The sequence below is a fragment of the Pygoscelis adeliae genome, unplaced genomic scaffold (assembly GCF_000699105.1).
Source record: "Pygoscelis adeliae isolate BGI_AS28 unplaced genomic scaffold, ASM69910v1 Scaffold45, whole genome shotgun sequence".
Taxonomy (NCBI): Eukaryota; Metazoa; Chordata; class Aves; order Sphenisciformes; family Spheniscidae; genus Pygoscelis; species Pygoscelis adeliae.
The window spans coordinates 7,326,392-7,349,533 of NW_008825114.1; the positions used below are offsets into that span (position 1 = coordinate 7,326,392).

Below are 23,142 nucleotides of genomic sequence, written 5' to 3' on the forward strand. Positions count from 1 at the left end.
AGAAGGACTTGGGGGTACTGGTGGATGAAAAGCTGGACATGAGCCAGCAATGTGCGCTCGCAGCCCAGAAGGCCAGTCGTACCCTGGGCTGCATCAAAAGAAGCGTGGCCAGCAGGTCGAGGGAGGTGATTCTGCCCCTCTACTCTGCTCTGGTGAGACCCCACCTGGAGTCCTGCGTCCAGCTCTGGAGCCCTCAGCATAAGAAAGACACGGACCTGTTGGAGCGAGTCCAGAAGAGGGCCACAAAAAGAAAGGCTGAGAGAGTTGGGGTTGTTCAGCCTGGAGAAGAGAAGGCTTTGGGGAGACCTTATTGCAGCCTATCAGTACTTAAAGGGGGCTTATAAAAAAGATGGCGGCAAACTTTTTAGCAGGGCCTGTTGTGACAGGACAAGGGGGAATGGCTTTAAACTAAAAGGGGGTAGATTTAGACTAGATATAAGGAAGACATTTTTTACGCTGAGGGTGGTGAAGCACTGGCACAGGTTGCCCAGAGAGGTGGTGGATGCCCCATCCCTGGAAACATTCAAGGTCAGGTTGGATGGGGCTCTGAGCAACCTGATCCAGTTGAAGATGTCCTTGCCCACAGCAGGGGGGCTGGACTAGATGACCTTTAATGGTCCCTTCCAACCCAAACTATTCTATTCTATGATTCGAACAAGAGGAAGAAGAAGAAGAAGAAGAAGAAGAAGAAGAACAACAACAACAACAACAACAACAACCAACAACAACAAGACAGTTTTCCTAGTTTCATTAGAGTAGTAATTAAATGGTCTTTGGCACAGACAGAAACAAGCAGACTACAATCACATTCTCTACATCAGGGGGTTTTGCCAGCTACTAACCTGCGAGCACAAAGAGGACAAGAGAAGTTGCACAAGATCACACATAGAGGAAGAAGAACAGTCAAGGGCCTACGCATTGACCTTGATCAACACAAGCAGAGAGAAGGGGGACACACAGGGCCAAGGAATGGATCCTGACATTTTGTGGAGCTATCAGAAAAAAGAGATCATCTACCTGTTCTGTGAAGGGAATGTAATGTGGGGCATTTGGCACTCTTAGCTGGTCCAGGCAAATGTATGGGCAGCAAAGTTTATCAGCTTTTAACAATAGTAGAGGAGACATCCCGATGCTATGTTCAGCTTTCTGAGGTACAGTTTTGTGCAGTGTTCTAAGTTAAAACTTGCCAATTGTTCTCTCTTTTCCTGCAGAAAAGAGAAATAATCTCTTTTCTTTATGCTTTTGATGTAATCCAATTTTAAAGTGGAATGAAAGAAGTAAGCAAGGAGGTAATCAGGAGAGTTGAAAAGGTAGGCTCCTTATTAAAATGGCTCGTGTAATGTAATAGAAATCATAACAACATGCTTTGAAGAGCATCATAACCTGTAAAGCTAATGTGATCTACTGAAATTATTTTTGGGCTTCTCTAGAGTAAGCACTTGAAAGCTACATTTTCTAAGACGACTATTAAAATAACGTTTCTTTTTAAAAGTATTTCTCACATTTTTTATTCTTTCATCACAATAAACAGAAGGTGAAAGAAGGATTTTTAAAAGGAGAAAAAGGTGTACTTGCAGGGTTTCTTTTTTCATTTTTCTCAGACATAACCTAATATTTAATGCATGATACACAGCAATTGCTAAATGCATAGGAAATTATTTTCTTCTGAGTTTCATCTTTAAATAATTTCTGATTATTGCTGCACACAATATTTTTGAGCTCTAGCAGGAACAGGCAGATAATATAAAGTTTGATTCATCTCAGACACAGGATTTTTTTGCATTAAATACTATCCAACTTCTGGAGTCATGCTTTACTGAATTGTTACCTTTTTTTATCTGTGTCTGTATCAAGAGAAATATTTCAAGAGTGTACCATATTAAATATTTAACACCAATTTATTGCTTGTGCAACTTCAGAGGGTTTAGTTAATTTACTTCAGAGATGAATTTGACTCTTAAGCTTTGTTGATTCTTTAAGTTAACAAACAAAAATACACTTAGAGGCCAATAAGAACAGTCACAAACATACATTATTTTATGCCTGTTTAAGCAATGAAGGAGAACAGGAAATCAATATAAAAGGGCTTCTTGTATTCACAGGAGTATCTGATGGCTATAGTGAGACAAGAATAATTTACAAGACTATATATATGGGTTTTTGCACTGAAAAATAAGGAGCTCATAAATCTTGTTCTTTGGCTGTGATTACATTGCTATTCTTTCAAAAAATAGAATAATTCATAATGTGTTATATTTGTATTCAAGACGATTCCATCACTTTTCCATCACTGACACTTTTTTAAAGTCAGCACTGGCTGTTTTTCTGTAACCTGTGTGCTGGCTTAAACATGAGTTAGTTCAGGGAAGTCCTGTATGTCCATATGGCACAGGCTGATGACAGCGCACCCTTTTTAGGAGTGGGAAACTTCCCCCCTTCTAGGTCTGCAGACAGCAAAGTTTCTCTCCCAGTTGCAAGTTCTGGAACCTGCAGAGGCACAGAAATAATCTGCCTCTAATATCACCTCTTCTTTCTACATGGGGCATGACCTGTTAGGATGTCTGCCTCTAGTACTGTTTCTTTCCCATGTGGCAGCAACACAAGAGACTCCTTCAAGGCGGGGAGAAATGTAGCTAAAAATGCCTCATGGTCATTGTGCATGTTCTGCCACCTCCACTAAGAGGCAAATATGAAAAGCTACATTCACAAAAACTGCAAAAGGTCTACCACATCATCCCAAAGAGCAAAATACATATATGTACAGAAAGAAATGAAAGTAGGAGAAGAAGAAGACAGAAGAAGAAAAAGTAGAAGATGAAGAAATACAAGAAACTGCAAATGAAGGCAGCCAGAATGTGTCCATTTTACCCTGGATGCAAAAATCATCCATATGAATGGCATATTACAGACTTGGTGGATCTTGTATATCCTTGAATCAGTGCTCACATGTTGAGAGGTATGTGTCAATGTGTGGACAGATTTCTCCCTAGGACGTGTTGGGAGAAATATAAGAACCTCATGCAGAACATCCCGGGGAGTCAGTAAAGCACAGAGAGGGGAGAAAAGAAGTAATTTTCACAGCCCGTGGCTACTGCTAAGAAATGCAGGAAGGAAAGGAGCATGCATGGAAATATATCTCTACAGGTGGCTGTATTCTCTCAAGATGACTGTATGATGACTGTTACTACTGCTGCTGCTGCTGCTGCTACTACTGATACTAACACTACTATACAAATAGCCTACTTAGCAAGAAAAGACCAGGAAGAGGATCAAAAGTTAATGCGTTTTTACCTGCCTGAAGTCCTGTCTAGCAAAAAAAAGTATGACAATTCTTTTATTCATTAGAGAGAATATGTGAAAAGAACAGCTGCTCCCTGGCCTCAGCTGTGCACCATCAACCCTGGGGATCCAGTATGCATGAAGGATGAATAATTCCTCAGAGAGGCAATTCTTTCCATTCTACCATTTTTTGCGCCCTTTGCCTCATATTTTCATTTGACCTCTCTGAGTCCCCAAAAAGAAAGAAAAATAGGACAGTTTTACAGAAAGTCCCAAGATGCTTTTTTTTTTGATGCATCAGTTCATGGAGTCGCAGTTATCTAGTAAGACCAAGTATCTCCCTCTCTCTCCCTCAAGCTAGACTTGATGTTTTCGCTATTTCTAAGATAACAATTAAACAGAGAGATGGTAAGTCTTGCTTTAAAATCGTTTTCATAAGTTTCTAAGGATTCTTTCTACGTTACTAAGGACAGGCTCTTCACAATTTACTTTTAAAGCTGTTTTCAAGTCAAAGACCATTATTTCTATCTCGAGTTGTTAAGAAGCACGGGAGAGGAAGGTGGTTTTATCTAGACTTCGTGTGAACCTATGTGACAGAATTGAACTAACCACATGGAGAGAAGGCCCTGAGCAGATGGATTAAATTAATCATTAACCTTCCCAGAGACTGATGAGAGTGTGAGGAGCCCAGGGCTTACACAAACCCACTTCTGTCCCCTTCCCCTCTCTTTTCATTTTACAGGGAAAAGAGAAAAGTGATGTTTAAAAAGGATATGCTGTTATGGGAATGCTGGGGTTGGGGGTGAGCAGGGAGCTGATTTAGGACAGACCAGGAAACTTGTTTTTCTGAGAATGTTATGAACTTGTAGGAATGAGAGGACTCATGAGGAAACAGATGAAGAAATGTTGGCTCTGAATGCTCATACCCAAATTTTAAGGACTGTTGCACTACTGCAGTCCTTTCTCTATTTTATGTTGTGGTCAGGTCCCTCTGATGCATGAGGCAATAGCCTGGTGACATTCTGGTGTTAATGGTGGGATGTCCTGGGAGAGAAGGAGGGAGAGAGGAACAATGAGAGGGAGGGATGTGAGACAACAGGACTTGTTCAGGAGGCTGAAGGAAAGATACATGTCCCTACTCTTCCTCAAGGGACAAAAGAGAGTAGGAAAAGCAGGGCACATGTAGGTCAGAATATGATGACAGACCCATATTCCATTATTAGTAATGGAGAAGGAGTTTTCTCCTGTTTTCTTGTAGGCATGTGGAGTTCCTGAGGCTGGAACTGTTTCAGAGTGCCTTCAGCAATAAACATCTATGCTACTCGATACCTAGAAGCCTTTTCCTGAAGAACCATTAAAAGCCATCAGGTTATTTTACCCTTGGTGCCATTATTTGCTTGTTTGATATGTCAAAGGAGATTATAACTTGCCAGAGGACAAACTTTAAGCCCATGAAACTATTCTCTTGAGACAGAAGTATAAAAATCACTCCATGCCCTCCTTAGACAGCCTTACAGAAATGTTTAATCTAACACTGAAATGCATGCTGTGAAAATTCATCAACAGTACAGGCTCAGACTAAGATGAATGGCTGCTATTTTAGTTTGCCTATAGGGAAGTAAGTGTCCTAGGCACCAATGGGCTTTTCACCATTTGAGTGTGCTACGGTTGATGAATGCAGGGCCCACTATGTATTATAAGTGAAACCTGGGAAGATAAGGCCAAACCACTAGAGGGAGTGGCTAGTTATATTTTGCAGATGAGATCATCTGGCAGAAATGAGAGAACTAGCCCAGAGAAATCTAGGGAGGCCTGGGAAGGAAAATGAAAGGCTATTCAAGACCAAAACAAAACAAAAGATTTGCATAAGGCAAAAAAGCACCACACAGTTACTCTTGTTACTGTCCCAGGAAATTTGACTCAGCTGATTAAATGTTAAAGTCCTTCTGCAATGCTGAAGAAGGTTAGTCCAGAGACATATGACACAGCTGTGCATGAAAGACTGTGCAAAATAGGCAACGAATATAAAAATATTGTGAAAATTGCAAAGGGTCTTAAAGGAAATCTCAGCAGAGTGTCAGGATTCAAGCTATCTCAGAAAATATAGATATGGCAGAAAGGTTCTGGAGAAGTCCAATATATTTGCAAACACTGTTTTTATGGAGAACTGAACACAGACCGATGTCTATGGAGCTTTCTAGTAACAGGACTTTAAGGACTTGGGGAGCTGATGCTAAACTAAACCCCTGACTTTATCACTAAAGACACCTAGATTGTGTTGACTACAGCAATACTATGAATGAACTTCCCCAGTTGCAAATAAAGTAATTGAATATGTGGAACTGATCTGAGAGCATAATTTTGAACTGATACTAGAGGAATGTATTCCTGTAGACAGACAGAATATACAACCTCAGTGTAAGCACCTTTTATGTACATCAAAGACTCGAAAATGTAATTTGTCTAACTGAGACTAGGAGGAAAATCACATTCATGACTGTCAGGCTTATATAGAGTCTGTGCATAGGGCAGTCTCAACTTTGAAATGATACTCGTTAATGATAACTACTTAGCATTTGCAGGTATCTTAAAAAATCCAGAAAATCAGCAGATGAGACACCCAGAGAAAGTAGTAAAGAAAACTATGATCAGAGCATTGTCAGAAGGGAAATCTATACACAATCAGAAATAAACTAAAGGTAAGAGTTCTTAATTTTATGACTGTTGACAATTCCTCTGTGTCCACCGCTTTTCCTGGTACTACAGCTACAAAATACTCTTTGTGGCTCCTCTTCTCTGCTGTCTGCATTCTTCCTTATCATTCCTACTGTCTCTATCCATCTCTTCTGTGATTCCTGCTAGCTGACCTTCTGACTCTCAGCTTTCTCCATTTTCAAATCTCAGCTGTAAATGGATCTTCTTTTCCTTGTTTGTTTAGTTTCTCATACTGGCTCTGCTCTTTAACTGAAAATACTATTTTAACATGAATATGTGCCAAAAATACATTGCAAAGCTAAAAAGGGTCTTCTAAGTAAAAGGGGGAATTCTCAGGGAAATATAATGTACGTCTAGTAAACTAATTGTTTTTTTCAACTGTTATCTTCTACCATGGAAATAAAAACAAAAATGTTTTTATTTACTTAAAAACTGTAATGAGATCTTTGGCCCCATTAGAGATGTAGCATGAATCTGTAAGCACTTAATAACATAGCCACTCATAAGGAAGTTAACAGAGGATCTGACATGTCAGTTTGTACTTTGAAGCCATTATGATGGCTTAACAGATATAGTTATACTCATTTTGTTTAAGGAAACGTTACTAAGCATGTGCAATTATTAAGTCTCAAATCTTAAGAGGCTACAATGCTTCCTTGTAGTTCAGGAAAGTTGAAATTACATTCTCCTATAGCACACTCTCAAATCTGATGACACAGAAATTAGTGGAGTGGGAAGTAATGGTGGCAATAGAGTGATCTGGATCACTTATGAAGGTGAACCTATTTAAGTGGTGTGTTTGTAATATACTTTTATATAAAATCATACATAAAATTGTGTATGTAGGACTGAGAGTGCAAGGCATAAAATGAGAGAAAGTGTCCAGTAACACAGTAATGGTGAAAAGAATTTAAGATGTAAGGTAGACAGTCACCTACAACTTCAAGGAGATGCTCTATGAAGCCATGTATTATTCTTTGATAGTTACGCAGTGGGATAGCAAGAAAGGTGGGTTAACACACTTCTTTTAATGACAGCAGTGATACTACTGCTGGAATGATATGTGCATGTGCCTAGTATTGATGTTTCAAAAAGGATGCTCTTGGAAAATGAGCAATGAGTCCTTGCTGCTTGTTTTCTGAACCAAGTGCTGGGAACACAATTTACAGTGATTCTTAACGAGCTCAAAGAATTTATTTTACCTAAGAGAGGGTGAAGACGTGACTTGATTGCAGCATGCAAGTAACTCACCACAGATGAGATTTTTGAAGGGGGAACATTTCTTTAATCTAGTAGAGAATGGCCTAGCAAGGTAAATACAGAGCAAGATAAACATGCAGCTACAAGATGTAAGATTTTTAATAGTTAATCATTAAGGCTCTTATAGGGGTGACTCTTTTACAAATGTGACCTTTTTTCTAATATATGTATGTCTTACTGAAAACCTATTGCAGCTTGATTAGAAATTCTGAGCCTGTGATTGCAGATTACCAGTTGTGCTGATCGTTGGTCAAACGAAATGATCATACAGTCCTCTGCCATACCTGTGAAATGAATCAACCAAAGGAGTTCAGATCCTGGTACTTGCTTCTGTGAGACTAAAGCAAGCTCGGTGTCAGGTACTCCACAGAAACCTCAGTAGGAAGTAAATCTGGGAGAAATAAACTTTTTTCTGCCATTTCACTGCCTTCAAATACTTTGAGAGGGAGTTTTGGTGTCTGCAATTAAGTGTTGCTTTAAATAGAAGCATATCTTGAACAGCTCCACTCTAAATACGCACAGAAATATTAATTACGATGAATAAAACTCAATTAAATATGCAAAGCAATAATGTCAAAAGGGAATTGACATGAAACATTCAAATGAGGTGATGTTTCGAGTTTTTTTCGCCTTTGACTTTTACATTTAGGAGTGGGTGACAAAAATTATTGAAAAAATATCTTTTCATTACTTCTGGAGCAAAATCTAGACATTTTAATTGATGGGCATCTCTATGCATAGGTATGGATTGTTTTAAAACAAAAATATGAGTGTCTGTGGTTGCTTTGCTACTTGTATGAAAGATAAAGATCTTTCAAGGAAAAGAAGTTTCTAAAAGCAAGAAGAAAGTTAGTTTTGTTTTTATAACCTTGGCGCTGTATAAAATAAATAAAGCTTTTGTATTGGTTCAACTGAAGATCTGTTTCAGAGTCTTGTTACAGACACCCTGGGCAATTCCTGTATAGATCTAGGGCTTGGCATAAAACAATCCACAAAACCAACTAAAGAGTAATCACAATGTAATAACAGGCTTATTTAAACACAAAGTTTGGGCCCGTTAGCAGCCATTTAATGTGGGTTTGGGGGACACTGAAAAAAATCAAGAAAACTTTTAAGTACACGCTTAAGTTTAGGAATATGCTTAAATCTATCCTTGAACTGCAAAGCGTTCGGGTGGATGCCTAATTCCAGTGAGGCACATGAGACCTCATCACATGCCTGTGTACTTTGTTGCAGAGCTTCTCATTAACAGCACTGTTGCAAGTAGCCACTTTGTTGTTAAAGATTTCTTTTTTTTTTTCTTATAAACAGCCAAAACAGCTTTTTTTTTTTTCCTGTTCAGCTACTTTCTCTCAGTTAACCTATTATCCTTTGACTTATGGATGCTGGGATTTAACATGGATACAAAGGATAAAACAAGAATCTAGGTGAGAACTTTTCAGTTCACAATAAATGTTTTATTTGATTGCTCTATATTTTTCTCCTTGCCTCTCCCCCAAAACCAACACATGAATCAAACGAACAACTCGATACAATGTGACTACAATCACAGGTTTGGTACAGAAAGGAGAAATCGGGGAAACCTGTTCAAGGCTGTCATGCATGCCTTACTTTTAACTTTCCTGTTTGAATCAATTTCCTAGTAGCACCCCTATTCACAACTGCCTAGAAAAAAAATGGTGATGACTTAGATTTTTTTTTTAAATCTAAACACATATACAGACATGTAAATTGTTCCTGTCCTTTCTCACACAACGTAACTGCATCAGATCTCTGCCGCTTAGTGCCTGCCTGGAGGCAACATGGGTCATAACCTCTGTTTCATTCACAGTCACACTCATACATACAACTTCTACCTGCTGAGCGGCAAAAAGAGATGAATGGCTCAGCCTTAGGTTTATTTTTCCTGTTAGATTGTGGGATAAATCGTGTGTGAGTCTTTCAAACATTGAGACAATCTACTTTTTCTAGGGCTTGGCAAAGTAACAAACCAAGCTTACAAAGTGGTTTTGGCCGCCCTTGTAGATTCATTCATTGAGAATATCTACTGAATTAGTCCTCAGAATGTTTCAGTGGTGATAGTTTACACAACGTATAACATGGTCTCAGGCTATCAGCATGTTTGAAGCCCCAAACAAGGTCAAAGCTGCTTCACACAGTGTGGGCAATACTTGAAACTTGAATAGTGGAGAAGCAGCAGCATCCAGACATAGTGAAAGCAGATGGCAAGCCCAATGTGAGTGGGCTTAAAAGACAGGAACCTTTCAGATTTTTGTTCTCTCTCACTGGTCAGTACCATACAACTTCCCTGTTAAGCAAAAAATGGATCAATGTCATAACAGTGTGTTTGGGCAAACATTTTCAAAGGACAGATACAAAATAGAAGAATGCTTTCACTTTCACAATACTTTTATCCTCTTATGCAGTAGTTCATCACCAATCTGGAGTGGGAGCAGATGGAAACTGCAGGAGACAATGGTTTAAAAAGGAAAACCATATGAGGGTAGCAAATACACCTAATAATGAAATCAAAACGAAGAGAGTAGATACCCTAAATTGAGTGCCAGGATCCTCAAGAAAGCTGAACCAATCTAACTTCTCAGTGGTGTCAGAAAAGTTAATCCTGCTCCCTATTCCTTTATATTTTTTGTCTCTGCTGTTCAGGTAGTTATAAGAGATGATGCCAGGAATTAGGACAGGATTGAAAAGCTGGGGGCAAAGATACTTTAGGTCATAGGATGTAACACACAGAGCCTTGAGCTTTTATTTGGTGTTTTGGGAAACTTTATCAACAGGAAAGGGTTCTGAGGAAGCCTTGAGACACAAATTCAATGGGCTACTGAATCCCTGAAAAAATTCAGGGAATTTTTCCTGAATGTTTCCATGTTTTCTGTAAGCAGACCAACACCTTAGCAAGATGTAAGGGCTGTAACACCGTGTCTGAAAGCTTGCACTTAACATACTTTCCTCAACAGCCTACATGCAGCCAGACTAGGAGATTTATAAGGAAAAATATCTCCTCCTGATTCAACATTAAACCTGGATGTGGAAGAGTACATGGAAGTTGAATGAAGGAGAAGTTATTCAACCTCTCTGTAACTTCAGAAACATCTTTTCCTTGCTTAACTTGTCTTTATTTTTTTCTAAATGGGTTTTCTGGCTCCCAAATGTAATCTTGTAACCAGGAGGTGATATTCATAAAAACCAAAACACTATCTCCCAAGCAGTAGTTTACTGTTTATTAATAAACTGTCTTATCCAAAAAACACAGAAGAGGAAAACCCCACTATATACTTAATGTTTAGTCTCTCATGTACATTTATATATGCCTCTCCTTAGGCTTCTGTGCTTATATTACTTGGGTTTAATATAGTTTTGAATTGTTTTCAAAACTGAAAATATCTTGCTTTGTTCTGTTAGGAATTCACATAAAAATAGATAAAGACAGGGTAATTATATGCTTAAATGGCATGCTACTCATGGATTAGTGGACTCTAATGTAATAGAAAGGGTAAGACAAAAGTGGTATAAATACTGGAAAAGATTCACACTTGCATCTCTTGGGGCTGTCTGAGGCTCTTCCCTCCTGCATACTTCCTCCCCCTGACCACCATGCATTTCTGCTGTTTCCTGGAAATGATTTTATTTTGAAACAGCCAGTGCTTAAGTTTTTGCAGAATTTATAACCTCCACAGCAAAAGTGCGAGCACAGATGTTACCTGCATTGCTCCACACCTTAGATTTGGCACACTTTCCAAAAAACTCTACTGCCTCTCTTTGAGGAGATTTGGGGTCTTGTGCTGACAGGGTCTCCTGTATTCCATGACTGAGTTCAAAATGATCACTTAATTTATTTAGGTTAATTTTCATCAAAACTGTATTTAAAGTCATGCATATGTGCGAACACTCGTTGGGTTTCTCTCCAAAATGGCACTGATAGAGTTTACTATACTTTCATTCTCCTCTGCTCTCTGTTTCTTGTTTGGCTAGACAAAAACCCTCTTCAGAGGGCTTGAGCAGCAGATGTAACTCACAGCAGATTTCATGACATTAGAAGCAGCTATAAGCAATGCCAAGGATGACCTGCATCTAATGAAGTGGTGCAGAACACACCTTAGTGAAGTCTCCATCCTCACTGTGTTTGCTTTTTCTGTTTTTTGTTGTAGTTGGTTTTGGTTGGTTTTTTTTTGTTGTTGTTTAAACATGGTTGAAAAAGGAGCACGAATTAAGGTCAAAAAAGTGTCAGCAAGAATTAAGGTCCTCTGCATACTTGTAATTTTAGTCACAACGTTTGCTCATGTGATATACAGGAAGACATGTTAGAGCATGGATGCAGGAATCAAGAAAACTGGAGTTTTGATGTCCCCATTCTCATGGTATCGTATTTCATATGGCATCTATCTTCAGTAAAGAGGGGCATAATGATATTGAAAGACTGGTACAAGACCTAACGTCCTAGAGCTAAATAGTGGTTCTCCAATTTCTCCTTTGCAAAGGACACTACACAGATCAGGCTCTCCTCTGTACAGAACCATTAGGAAATTGCCTTATAGAAGCACAACGCTAATTTTGGTCCCTGACTGGGAAGTAATATAGCTACTGTTTGTGTCAGAAATTTATATAAGCCTCATAGGTTATGAGTTTGCTTCTGATGAGGGCAAACTGAACATGTCACACCAGTTCATTCTTTAGCAATCAGACAAGACGGCAGGCAAGCTTCAGAATCGATTCTTCTGTACCGTGGCTGTGCACTTCTGGTCATTTTGGGGTTCCTGATGTTTGTACGGTGTTCTTTATGTGAAAAAAAGCTATAAAATATTAGTTAAGTGGATATAATATTTAGCAATCCCTTTCCTGAGGTATCTGCAACTTTAGTATGCAAACAATAGCAAAAAAATAGGGTTTGAAACAAGGCAGTATTTTTTACAATTAATTAAATCACCTCTTCCTTTTTTCAGTAACGTTAATAGAGTACTCAGTATTACACAACAAAGAAATTGTTTTGCTATTTGATATTACTTGATTTTGATTAAAAAAAAAATCTGAAAAGTGGGAAAACAACTGCTAACTAAGCAGTTGCTCTTGGAAAACTGCTTTTAGAAAGTAATGATGGGCAAATCCTTTCTCCTTTGAAAAGTGAAAAAGTGTACTTCCATATAAGTATGTAACTCTGTATAGACATGAATAAAAACTAAAATATGCCAAATTGTGCCCCAGTATGGCACACTTTACAGTTGTTAATGTTAGCAATTTTCTATCCATTTATATTGTATACAATTTATTGTTAGCTGTTTAGTTTGAACTAAAGCTAAAGGCAGATATTTATTATACCTCATTAGAAATTCAGCAAAGAATTTGTGGCACTATTCTTTCCTTACTAATTGCAGAAATTAGTCAGAAAAGGGCAGTTCAGAAAAACAAAATATTATACACAAATGATACTTCACAAATGGCATTATACAGAAAAGTACCTGCAGTTTCTTAATGTGACTCGGCTGTTGCCCAGAAAAAAAATTCCATTTTAAATAAATTCTTGAAAGATAAAATGAAAGTGGATACTCTCCCTCTGAAGATAAAATCACTGTAGTAAATAGGCAGAGGAATGTGTGCTATTGCTGTATGATTTATTACCGAATCTTTGACACTCAAGAAAATCTGTCCCAAATCAAGTACAGAAATTATTTCAGAATTGCTGCTTCTTGGTTCAGTGAAAATGCTGGCACAACCCCTGAACAGTGCTGACTTCCATTTTGTGTTTCCTGGGCACTTCCAGGGCTGCTTATCTGGAAGTCGGAACTACATGTCCCAGAGGAACAGATCAAGTAGCCTATCTGGTCATTCTGTCTTTAAACTATTTGCTAATCTCGCTAAACTAGTTGCACTAATAATCTCTTTTCAGTAGATAAGGATAAATCCACTTCTACAGGGTTTTGATTACTTAAAGTATGCTGTCGTCTTCCAACAGGAAATGAATTAGGTCAAATCGTGCATTACCTGACCTCATGTTACCAGTTCTACCTTGTCCACAGAGAACGAGAGGTGTGTTTCCACAGGCAGATTTGCCAGGTAATGTTTTGACAGGCAGTTTGATTCTTTCTAGCAGCACTTCCACTGAAGTTAAGTCACAGATCATCTTCTTAACTTTCTAAAACACCAAAAGCTTGATCTTCTCATGCAATAAAAACCACAAATACAAAAAGTGCATGCAACAACCAAACCAAGTTACAAGATATGCAAAACACTTACAAGCATGCCACCTCAGAAAGAACAATGATTTGGCTTCCGCTGCACAGACGGAGAGAGAGAGAACAATTCTTGGGAGGGCAGTAAAAAGAGAGTGAGGTTTTTCCTTAGCTGCCAATGCCTGGCATAGGTGGGTTGGAAATAAATTTTTAGGAGGGTGACACGTATTCATTTGCTGTGGTGTTAGCATGTGGCAGGTGAAATTCTGTCCCGAATTCTGTCTCCCCTGTACCCAAGCTTGCATTCGGACCCAGTGTGACCTCTCCTCCTCCTTCCACCTCTCTCCAGCCAGTCCCATCAGGTGTCTGTCACTCCTTCCTTTGTCCCCGCTGTCTCATTCCACAGCCCCACTCGCCTTAGCTGACCTCATTAAGGGCCAGGCCAGGGATGCAAAATCCTTTGCTCTGCTGCTCGCATTTGGAGTTGGAAGAGAGGCACAAGATAAGCCAGCTCCCCACAGGTTTCATCAGCGGTATAAGGGAGGCAATTGGCCTGTCTAACTCTTCACGTCCATGTTATTTCATGACTACAGGACTTCAGGAGACTCACATTACTCACTGCTGATAAAGGCTTATTAGCCCCATTCTGGCTGCTGTCTAGAGTCAACTATACTGTGTCAGAGCAGGAGTGTCTGTCCCTCCCTGTGAATGCTAGTATAGCTCACCTGGGAGCTCACAGATATAACTGGAGAGCACTATGAAACATACTGGAGGAGTTTTCTGAAGAAACAAGTAAGCTGGGTTCACCAGACCCTTCGCCGAAGCTCGAAGCAATGCTGACTTCACAGTCCTCACCGAAAGTGAAAAGTAAGCGACTTTTCCTTTTTGGTTTCAGCATCAGAGGTCAAGGCAGCCAGCCCTAGATGCAACTAATTCAGATCTCATCAATCTGCATGGACTGCTCTCAATTGCCGTATAAATTATATTTCATCTGGCTATACCAGAAATCTTATGGTGCAAATAGAAAAGGATGACTGATAAATATTGGCTGATGAGTTAAGCTTCTCAGCAAGTCTTTTATCTTCAACAGCTTTCTGAAAATCTCAGTAACATCACACTACCTCTATAATTGTGCCACAATATTATGTAGCTGTCTCATCCAAGCAATTTACCAAGTATTATTCAACAAGTATGTTGTAAACGTTAGTTTCCACTGCAGCTCAGTCACCTAGTTTTATCATGCCCTGCTGGCACTGCTATAATCTTCTTCCACCTTGAATCCCCTAAAACACTTTGCATTTGTGGCATCTGCTTGTCCTTTCGGTCCAGTTTTGGAAATTGGGAATGCTCTTCCAAAAGCCCCCAGAGCTAAGTCATAATATAAGCAGTTGAAGAAACAGCACAGCCAGACATTGTATCTTTTCTTAGGTTTACAGATTTCTATTAGAGTATATTTTCAGAAGTTTTGTACGAAAATTTTACTTTTTCAGCAACTAAAGTGCATTATATTTACCTAATATGTTTTTCTTATTTTTAAAAAGACTATGTAAATTACAGTGTCTTAGAGTCCTTTTCCATTTGCTAGCTCTCAGAGAAAACTAGCAGACTATGGAGAGGTACAATGCAGCTTTACAAAAGCCCTTCTTCTGGGTTCCAAACAGAAGACTGTGAAGTCATCTGCTTTTAGCACTCCTCCAAATGCATTTTGTCTTCCACCTACTCTCCCAAAGCACAGTTATGTCTAGAAGGAAGGAACAGTGAGGAATAAATGTGAAAAGAAAATAACAAAGGTTGAGAAAAGGAAAGAGATTCTGAAAAAGGAAAAGAATTGTCAAAAAAGGAAGTACTTTGTTTGTAGAGATCAACAGCAAAAACAGACCTTAAAATGATTTAAGATAGAAGGTAATCTGACATCACTGTGGACCTAAGATACATGTAAAACAAAATGAATGCTTTACTTCAGTGAGGCTTTGAATTATACTTTATGCTGGTGTGGGATGTGTTTAGCAACGACAATTCAAAGAGAGTGTTTTCTTTGGTTTAGATATGTCATAGGTCATGTCCTTCTTCCTCCATTCCAAGCAGCTTATGAATGTGACTCTCTCACCCATTTTTTACCGGAGAAGCTGACAGGCAAGTTCCCATGTTCCCCTTCTTGTTGTGGTTAATAAATTTAGTTGTCAGCTATTTCCCTATGTTCTTAGGTAAGTTTCACTGCTATAAAAATTTTCAGGATGACTTGCAAGTATGCATTTTAGAGACCCTGGCTAGCTTCTTCTCTGAGTATAACACTGTTTTAAAAGTTATATTATTTATTTTTGTGGGTAGCTTAGTTACTTTATGCTGTAGTTTCTCAGAGGAGTATCATGTGAGGCCCCAGTGATTTACTGCAATGGAAGTTCCAGCTTTCCCCTGTTTCTCTCTAACAGTGCCATACCTTCTCCACCTATAAGGAGTAACCTCTGGATACACATTTCCTCTTTCTCTGATGAAGTGGCATCCAGTGATAAGAAAACACTTGGCTTATACACTTTAACTATCACATTTATTCCAAGGTCCTCTAACAGAACAGTGCCTCTCCCTCCAGCCTCACATCTCAAAACATCACACTCTCCTCCAGTAAATGCTCAGTCCCACAGAAATATCCTATTATATGTTCAATTCCTGCCCAGCAGCAACTGGGCCGTGCAGAGTGGGAAGAACCTGGTAGGAAGTGGAAACTTCTCCAAATTAGAGAATCCTGTCAGTACTAGCAATTATTATTAACAATAGAAGACATGATAACAGTACTATAGAGGATTATTATCCTTGATCAGTGTTGAAAAAGACTTGTGTCTGTCTGAACTGACTGCAAAGACATAGTCAGCATCTTTGTAGTCTAACAATGGTTTGTTAAAAAATAAACAATGGTTAAATTAATTTCTTGCAGTTACGTTCTATTTTAAAAAAATATGCAATGGAGCTCAGCATCACAGCAGAGCTAGATTACAGCTGCAGAAAGCTGTGCTTGTACGCCTGTGCGACTCCAGTTTCAGCTGACCACTACGAAGCTCTTCTGAAGTGGGGAGCAAAAAGAAATGGTCAGGAAGGAGAGTCTTGTGACGGAAGACTATTAAAGTTAAAGTTAGTTATGTTAACCACATCTTTGAATATATTTTTAATTTTTTTATATTTACCTATTTCTTTACTGAAAGAGTGGTTAAACATTGGAACAGGCTGCCCAGGGAAGTGGTTGAGTCACCATCCCTGGAAGTATTTAAAAGACGGGTAGATGCAGTGCTTAGGGACATGGTTTAGTGAGCATGGTGGTGTTGGGTTGACGGTTGGACTTGATGATCTTAGAGGTCTTTTCCAACCTTAATGATTCTATGATTCTACCTTCTCTAGTTTTTATGACCGTTTTTCCATGCAGGCAAGATGAGGAAACTCATTAAACCAACTGGCAGGTACAGTGAAATTGGTTAGGCATAAAGTCCCCTTAGTCATTCCAAAGACATTGTTTGTTGTTACTACAAGTTAAGTAAAACAGTTTCAGATAGCAGTAGGGCTTCAGGGTTGACTTCGACCTCTTTCAGTTATGCAAACTGATCGTATATAGTTCATCCAGTTATTGACAAACAGGCTATTTTGTCAACATTAATGAAAGAGAAGAAATTTATTAGATATAACATGATGATAGAAAGACAGCTAAGCTCTGGGGATGGCATGCGGGACTTAGCTCTCTCCTGACTCAAAAAGGGATGTTAACTAGGGACCTTCTTTCCCTTTGATATTATTTCTTTGACAGCAGTTCATTCTGAGCAAGCTGGACCCAATTCTGTAGGTCAGTTTTGAATGATAGTTGAACAGGTGAAGTTTCACGTATTACTTGATCTATAATAATGTTCTATTTTACTCTTAAGCACAGATGCCTCAGGATTCAGAGATCATGATAAAGCAGTTGGTTTTTTTCCAACTTACCTTGCTTTGAGGGAGGGAAGTCAGAAGAAAATCACCTTTTCCTTGTTATTAGAAAGCATGAGAAGCTGTAATTTCTCAATAGATAATCCCCTGGTAATGAAAAGTACAAGTATACTTGTTCGGGTGATGAGTGGTCCTGGAATCTCTGTCTGCTTTGGCTTCCACAGAACCATAAGGTGGTAAATAACTGTATTCTTAAACTCTCTACTCTTTCTAGGAATGTGTTTAGAGCAAATGGAGAAAAATAGAGTGATTTAAAAAAAAACTTTTAATTTGTTCACAGAATAGTTCTTGAGAAATACTTTTAAACTTTGTGATGGCCCAAAAGAGAAAGAAGGCCTGAGTCCACCTCGTAAATTCTTGCTATAGATATCACACAAACAAAAATGTATTATTTCTAGCCCAGACAATTAAAATTACAAGGGGTGGTACTTGTGAAGAAAAAACTGGGGGAGGAAAAACATAAATCAGATATTGTTTGACAAAGTCTTCGAATAAAAGGACTTGTGTCAACAAATCTGAACTACATTTACGGCCCTGTTAAAGATTATGCCAGTTCAACGGCCAAAGGTATCAATCTTAACCCACAACGAAGTTACTTATTAATCAAAATGCAAACCTGTACATGATAATACTTTATTACTTTCTCAATAGCTCGTCTGCAGCCAGCAACCTAAAAACCTCTTTCTGACATAGCAATGACTGAAACCATTAACTAACCTCTAATTTCTTTTTTCCCTTCAACTTAAAAAGGTAAATAAGATTAACAAAAGTAGCTATGGTTACAATCACAAACACAGTCAGATGAGGATATCTGGTAATGACCCATCAGTTCTGAAGTCAACCCATTCACACATTTTTAGCTATTGTCTCTGCTGAAATAGTCTACTTTACTGATTGTGCTCAACAAAATGTCATCAAACCACTACCACTAAAGATACTGCAAATACACAGTTATTCAGTGGAGGTAAATGCAATCAGCCAGGAACAGTCCCTTCCCAGAGGGTCTGCAAATGAGGACATTCTTCCACAGGTATAGAAATGACAATTTTCTGAAAATTGTACAAGACAAACAGTAAAGTCTGTTTGCTGCCCTAAAGCACTTTCTGTATTAGACTGGCAATTATGGGGCATTTGTGAAGCAGTGTGGCTAGGTAACACGACTGATTTATAAATAGGAGACTGCTACCTTCCTGAACAAAATTAGAGGCAACTACTATAAGCATCTATTATCAGTTAAAAAACACCCCACTCATCTAGTTCCACCAAAAAGCTACAGTGGCACTAAAAACGTTGTCTACAAACCCAGGAGCACAATGGAAAAATTACATAACCTACCCTACACCATATATAGTGGGCTTTTGCTTGACTACTATTTTTCTCTCGAAATTTGGCTTCCCTCTTTTTAGTCTAACACAGAACTGAAAGTCTGTAGCAGTAACAGCAGACTACTTGTGCTGGTTTTGGCTGGGGTAGAGTTAATTTTCTTCATAGTAGCTGGTATGGGGCTATGTTTTAGATTTGTGCTGGAAACAGTGTTGGTAACACAGGGATGTTTTTGTTATTGCTGAGCAGTGCTGACACAGAGTCAAGGCCTTTTCTGCTTCTCACACCACCCCACCAGAGAGGAGGCTGGGGGTGCACAAGAAGTTGGGAGGGGACACAGCTGGGACAGCTGACCCCAACTGACCAAAGGGATAGTCCACACCATGTGACGTCATGCTCAGCATATAAAGCTGAAGAAGAAGAAGGAAGGGGGGGTCGTTCAGAGTGATGGCGTTTGTCTTCCCAAGTAACCGTTACACGTGATGGAGCCCTGCTTTCGTGGAGATGGTTGAACACCTGCCTGCCCATGGGACACAGTGAATGAATTCCTTTGTTTTGCTTTGCTTGTGTGCGCGGCTTTTGCTTTACCTTTTAAACTGTCTTTATCTCAACCCACGAGTTTTCTCACTTTTACCCTCCTGATTCTCCCCCATCCCACCGCGGGGAGTGAGCGAGTGGCTGTGTGGTGCTGAGTTGCCAGCTGGGGTTAAACCTCGACAGTCCTTTTTGGTGCCCAGCATGGGAAGAAGAAGCAGAAAAGGCCTTGACATAGCCCCATACTAGCTACTGTGAAGAAAATTAACTCTATTCCGGGCAAAACCAGCACACTACCTAAAGATAAATCACTGTTATTTTCTAGTTTCAATTAAAAATGCTGAAATAAAGTTTTTTAAAAGTGAGAACTGACAGGACACAATATCACGATCTACTGCCATTATTGGAATGTCTGTCACCTTATGCACATATTTATAGGATAGGCAGACTGAATAAACATACATATTAGAGGAGACAGACAAGTATACACATTTCAATAAACTGGCAAAAAGACCTGCCATGATCCCATGACCCAAATTAATACAGCTTTCATAAACAACTGAAAAGAACTACATTTTGGATAAAAGCCGTTTTCAAAGTGGACAATGAACTGTTAAAAAACCCTTGGCTACATCAACCCAGTACTGCAATAAAACGTAAATGAAATAGATTTCTATTATATGAGGAGAGTTACTGCCTGAAAGACATAGATCTCTAATATCTCAGAAAAAGTAACATGGAACAATTTTTCCATCAAAAAAGAAGAGTCAGTAGTACAGTTATTTAATAAAAATAAGAGGAATTTTGGAAGTAAAGTTATTACTTAGCCTCTCATTAAAATACAAGAATTCAGGAAACTGAATAGCGAAGCTACTAGACCTTCTGACTGTATGTGCTGGACGTGCTCGTATGATATATACGTGAAGATAAGGACTTCTGACTGAGTTTACCAACAGCAACTGTTTATTGTCAGTTACAAATTACCTATGATATTTTTTGTTTTTCAACTTATGCATCAATGAATTACAAGCCAGAATTAAATGAATAAAAACTTAAAAATATTTTTAAATATTGTGTCCTGTGTCAGGACAATTTTGTTCATTCACCTGACATACTAAATTAATGCTTTGAAAGTAACAAAATACCTGAAAGGACAGTATCTACTTATAGGAAAATTATCTTACATGTTGTTGCCAGAAAGGCATATTCTCCTCCCTATCTGAAGCACTTCAATCTATCAAGTCATAAAACCTTCTGAGTGTCTTACTGTCAGCGACGTAGGTGACGTAGTGAGAAAACAACATGTAGGGATTTAGAACTACATCAACAGCACAGTAGAGACAGAGAGCAAGTCTTTTATCAGCCAAAATGGATACATGTCAGCTGGAGTCAACTGCCTACTAAATACAACTTTTCATTTGCACCTTCCTAGGCAAAATGAGGATATTTTTAAAAACACTATGGATACAGAAGTTTCACTCCAGGCTTTAACTGTGACTACTGGGAAGAAAAAAAAAACAAAAAAAATTGCTGAGAAAACATGCAACTCATGTCAGAAGGGAAACAGCACAAACAATTCATTTATTTCAACAATGCAATTATTCATTTCTAAAAAAAGTATAATCATAACACTGAACAGTCAGTGTTTGTGGCTCTGTTCTCCTGTTTCAGGACACGAGACATTTATATCGCATTGATGTTGGAGACAGTGAATTAGGCACATTGAAAACAAGTGGTTTCACTGCTCTCACAGATTGTGGCTAAGTTCCTTCCCTTCTCATTGCTGAAAGTTTATCCTCTAATAAGCAATTCCCAAGACATCTTGCAATAGAAAGCATTCATGAATGAATGCATTAATAAATGTTTCCTATTGCAGGGCCCACCAGGAATTCTTTATAATACTTGTAAGGAGTTTACAGACCTTCATTAGTTACATAAAAAAAACCAAAATTTGTTTTTTCTGGACATACTATTCTGCCCCTTTTCAAAATATCACAGCATACAACTAAACGCTAGCATGAAACAGAGCCAATGACCGTGTATGTACTCACCATGTACCACATGCTTGGCCACTTGGGATCATTGAAATAAGTGGATTGGGTACCACCAGGTTTATAATCCCTCTTTATCCTTCTCTTAACCACCTGCTGTTGTATCCACTCCACCTGCCAACCAGGAAAACATATGGTAAGTGTTAGGGTTCCATGGAGATTATCAAGAAATGTGTGAAATCTTGGGAAGTTTCCCATTACCATAGTCCAAGACATATTTCATGTTAAGGAGTTCATTTTGGCAGTGGGAATGCACAGCTCACCTTGGCATACTGTTCACTAAGGAATATGTCCAATTTACTTAATGCTACAAATCTCCCTGAACAACTACTTAAATCCCCTACTAGAAGGACTTCATTGGCTATCATCTTTTGAATGCCATTATTTTATTATTTTTCGTTATCAGACTACTGCTTCTTTTGAATTTACAAAAACAGTTACTTCTACAAATCATAACAGTCTATTACAATGAGAAATTAGTTAATTTTCTGACAGGTGGGGGTTTTTTTGTTTTGGTTTCTTTTTTTAATTTTTATTTTGGTTTCTTTTTTATAATTTTTATTTAAGTCTGTTCCTGAAAACAAAAACATTCAGAAAAATATTAAAATGTTTTGCTTAACCAATATCTAAATCACCTTCAACACTTGCAGTGAAAAAACAAAATTAAACTGTATTTTTAGCAAAGTGACTCTTTGTCAAGATTCTCTCAGCCAGGCACCCTGGAACTTTATTTTATTATTTCTATGTATTATTCTCTTTCTCCCCAGGGAGAAACAGTCGGGTACTGAGCAACAGGTCAAATTATAACAGCAACAACAAAAAAAAAGAGCTTGAAACTTGAAAATAAATATAAGGGTTAAAAATCTAATTCTGAAAGTTATTCTTGTCTGTCTGACACCTCTTCAAAGATTCATGACACATCCAGAAAGGGCAACACCAAAAGTGACATCAACGTTAGAGGAGACAGGACTCTGCAGTCATTTCTACATTAGCTATTCTAAATGTGAGCTAGTTTCTATAAATGTAAATAATATAAACTATCCACAGAGAAATCAAAGTTATATTTACACACATCTAGCTTCCTGACAGCTTATATTTCTGCTGAATTGTTTCATGGGATGTAACTATAAAAATTCGATTCACCTCTCCCCAAGCAAGACAGCCATTTCCTACTTGCAGCCAACTCTGCACCTTTTATTTGTGCTGTTTATAAATATCTGTGTATGCACACAAACATACAAATACACAAAAGAAGTTTACTTTCAGCTCACGTATTTCTTTGTCACTTGTCAGAGATGGTATTGATGTTTACCCTTAGCAGGCTAATTTCTCTACTGTGCACTCACAGCTCAGCTTCAAATCCTTACACAAGCATAGGCCCATTGACATTAACAGAAATTTTGCTTTAGATCCATACCACGCCTACCTCTGCCACCTCTAGCATACCACTCTGGCCTCTGCTTCTTCATCAGATGAAAATACAGGAAGACATCCGTGAATTCGGCATGAGAGGATTCCTAGGACATTCCTTATAGAGATTGGCAAGGCTTCATGGTTTTCTTTATAAAGAAGAAATGATTTTTTCCCCTTCCCAAGAACTAACTTCAGGGTCAAGAGTATTCTTCTAGAGGAGAAATTATGCAGTTTAAGAATACAGACTATCAGGTGGTCTTCACACTGAAATCCATTTCTTTGTTAAATCTTCTAGTAACAATCAAAGATCCCCTTCTGCTTCTAAAAGAATTGAGAAATTGGATAGTGTGTCTTTCTCTCCTGGTTACTGTGCTCCTCCTTCAGCTCAGGCTGAAATCCATCTTGGTGGATGCCCTCTCGAG

At 38.6% G+C, this 23,142-nt stretch overlaps 1 protein-coding gene across 1 annotated transcript in view; it reads right to left on the reverse strand.

Annotated features, from left to right (window-relative positions):
• PCSK5 (proprotein convertase subtilisin/kexin type 5) overlaps positions 1–23,142 on the reverse strand; it is a 269,604-nt gene that overhangs the window by 190,748 nt on the left and 55,714 nt on the right. The window contains 1 exon segment of the mRNA XM_009328171.1: positions 21,308–21,421. Coding sequence (XP_009326446.1) covers positions 21,308–21,421 — 114 coding nt within the window.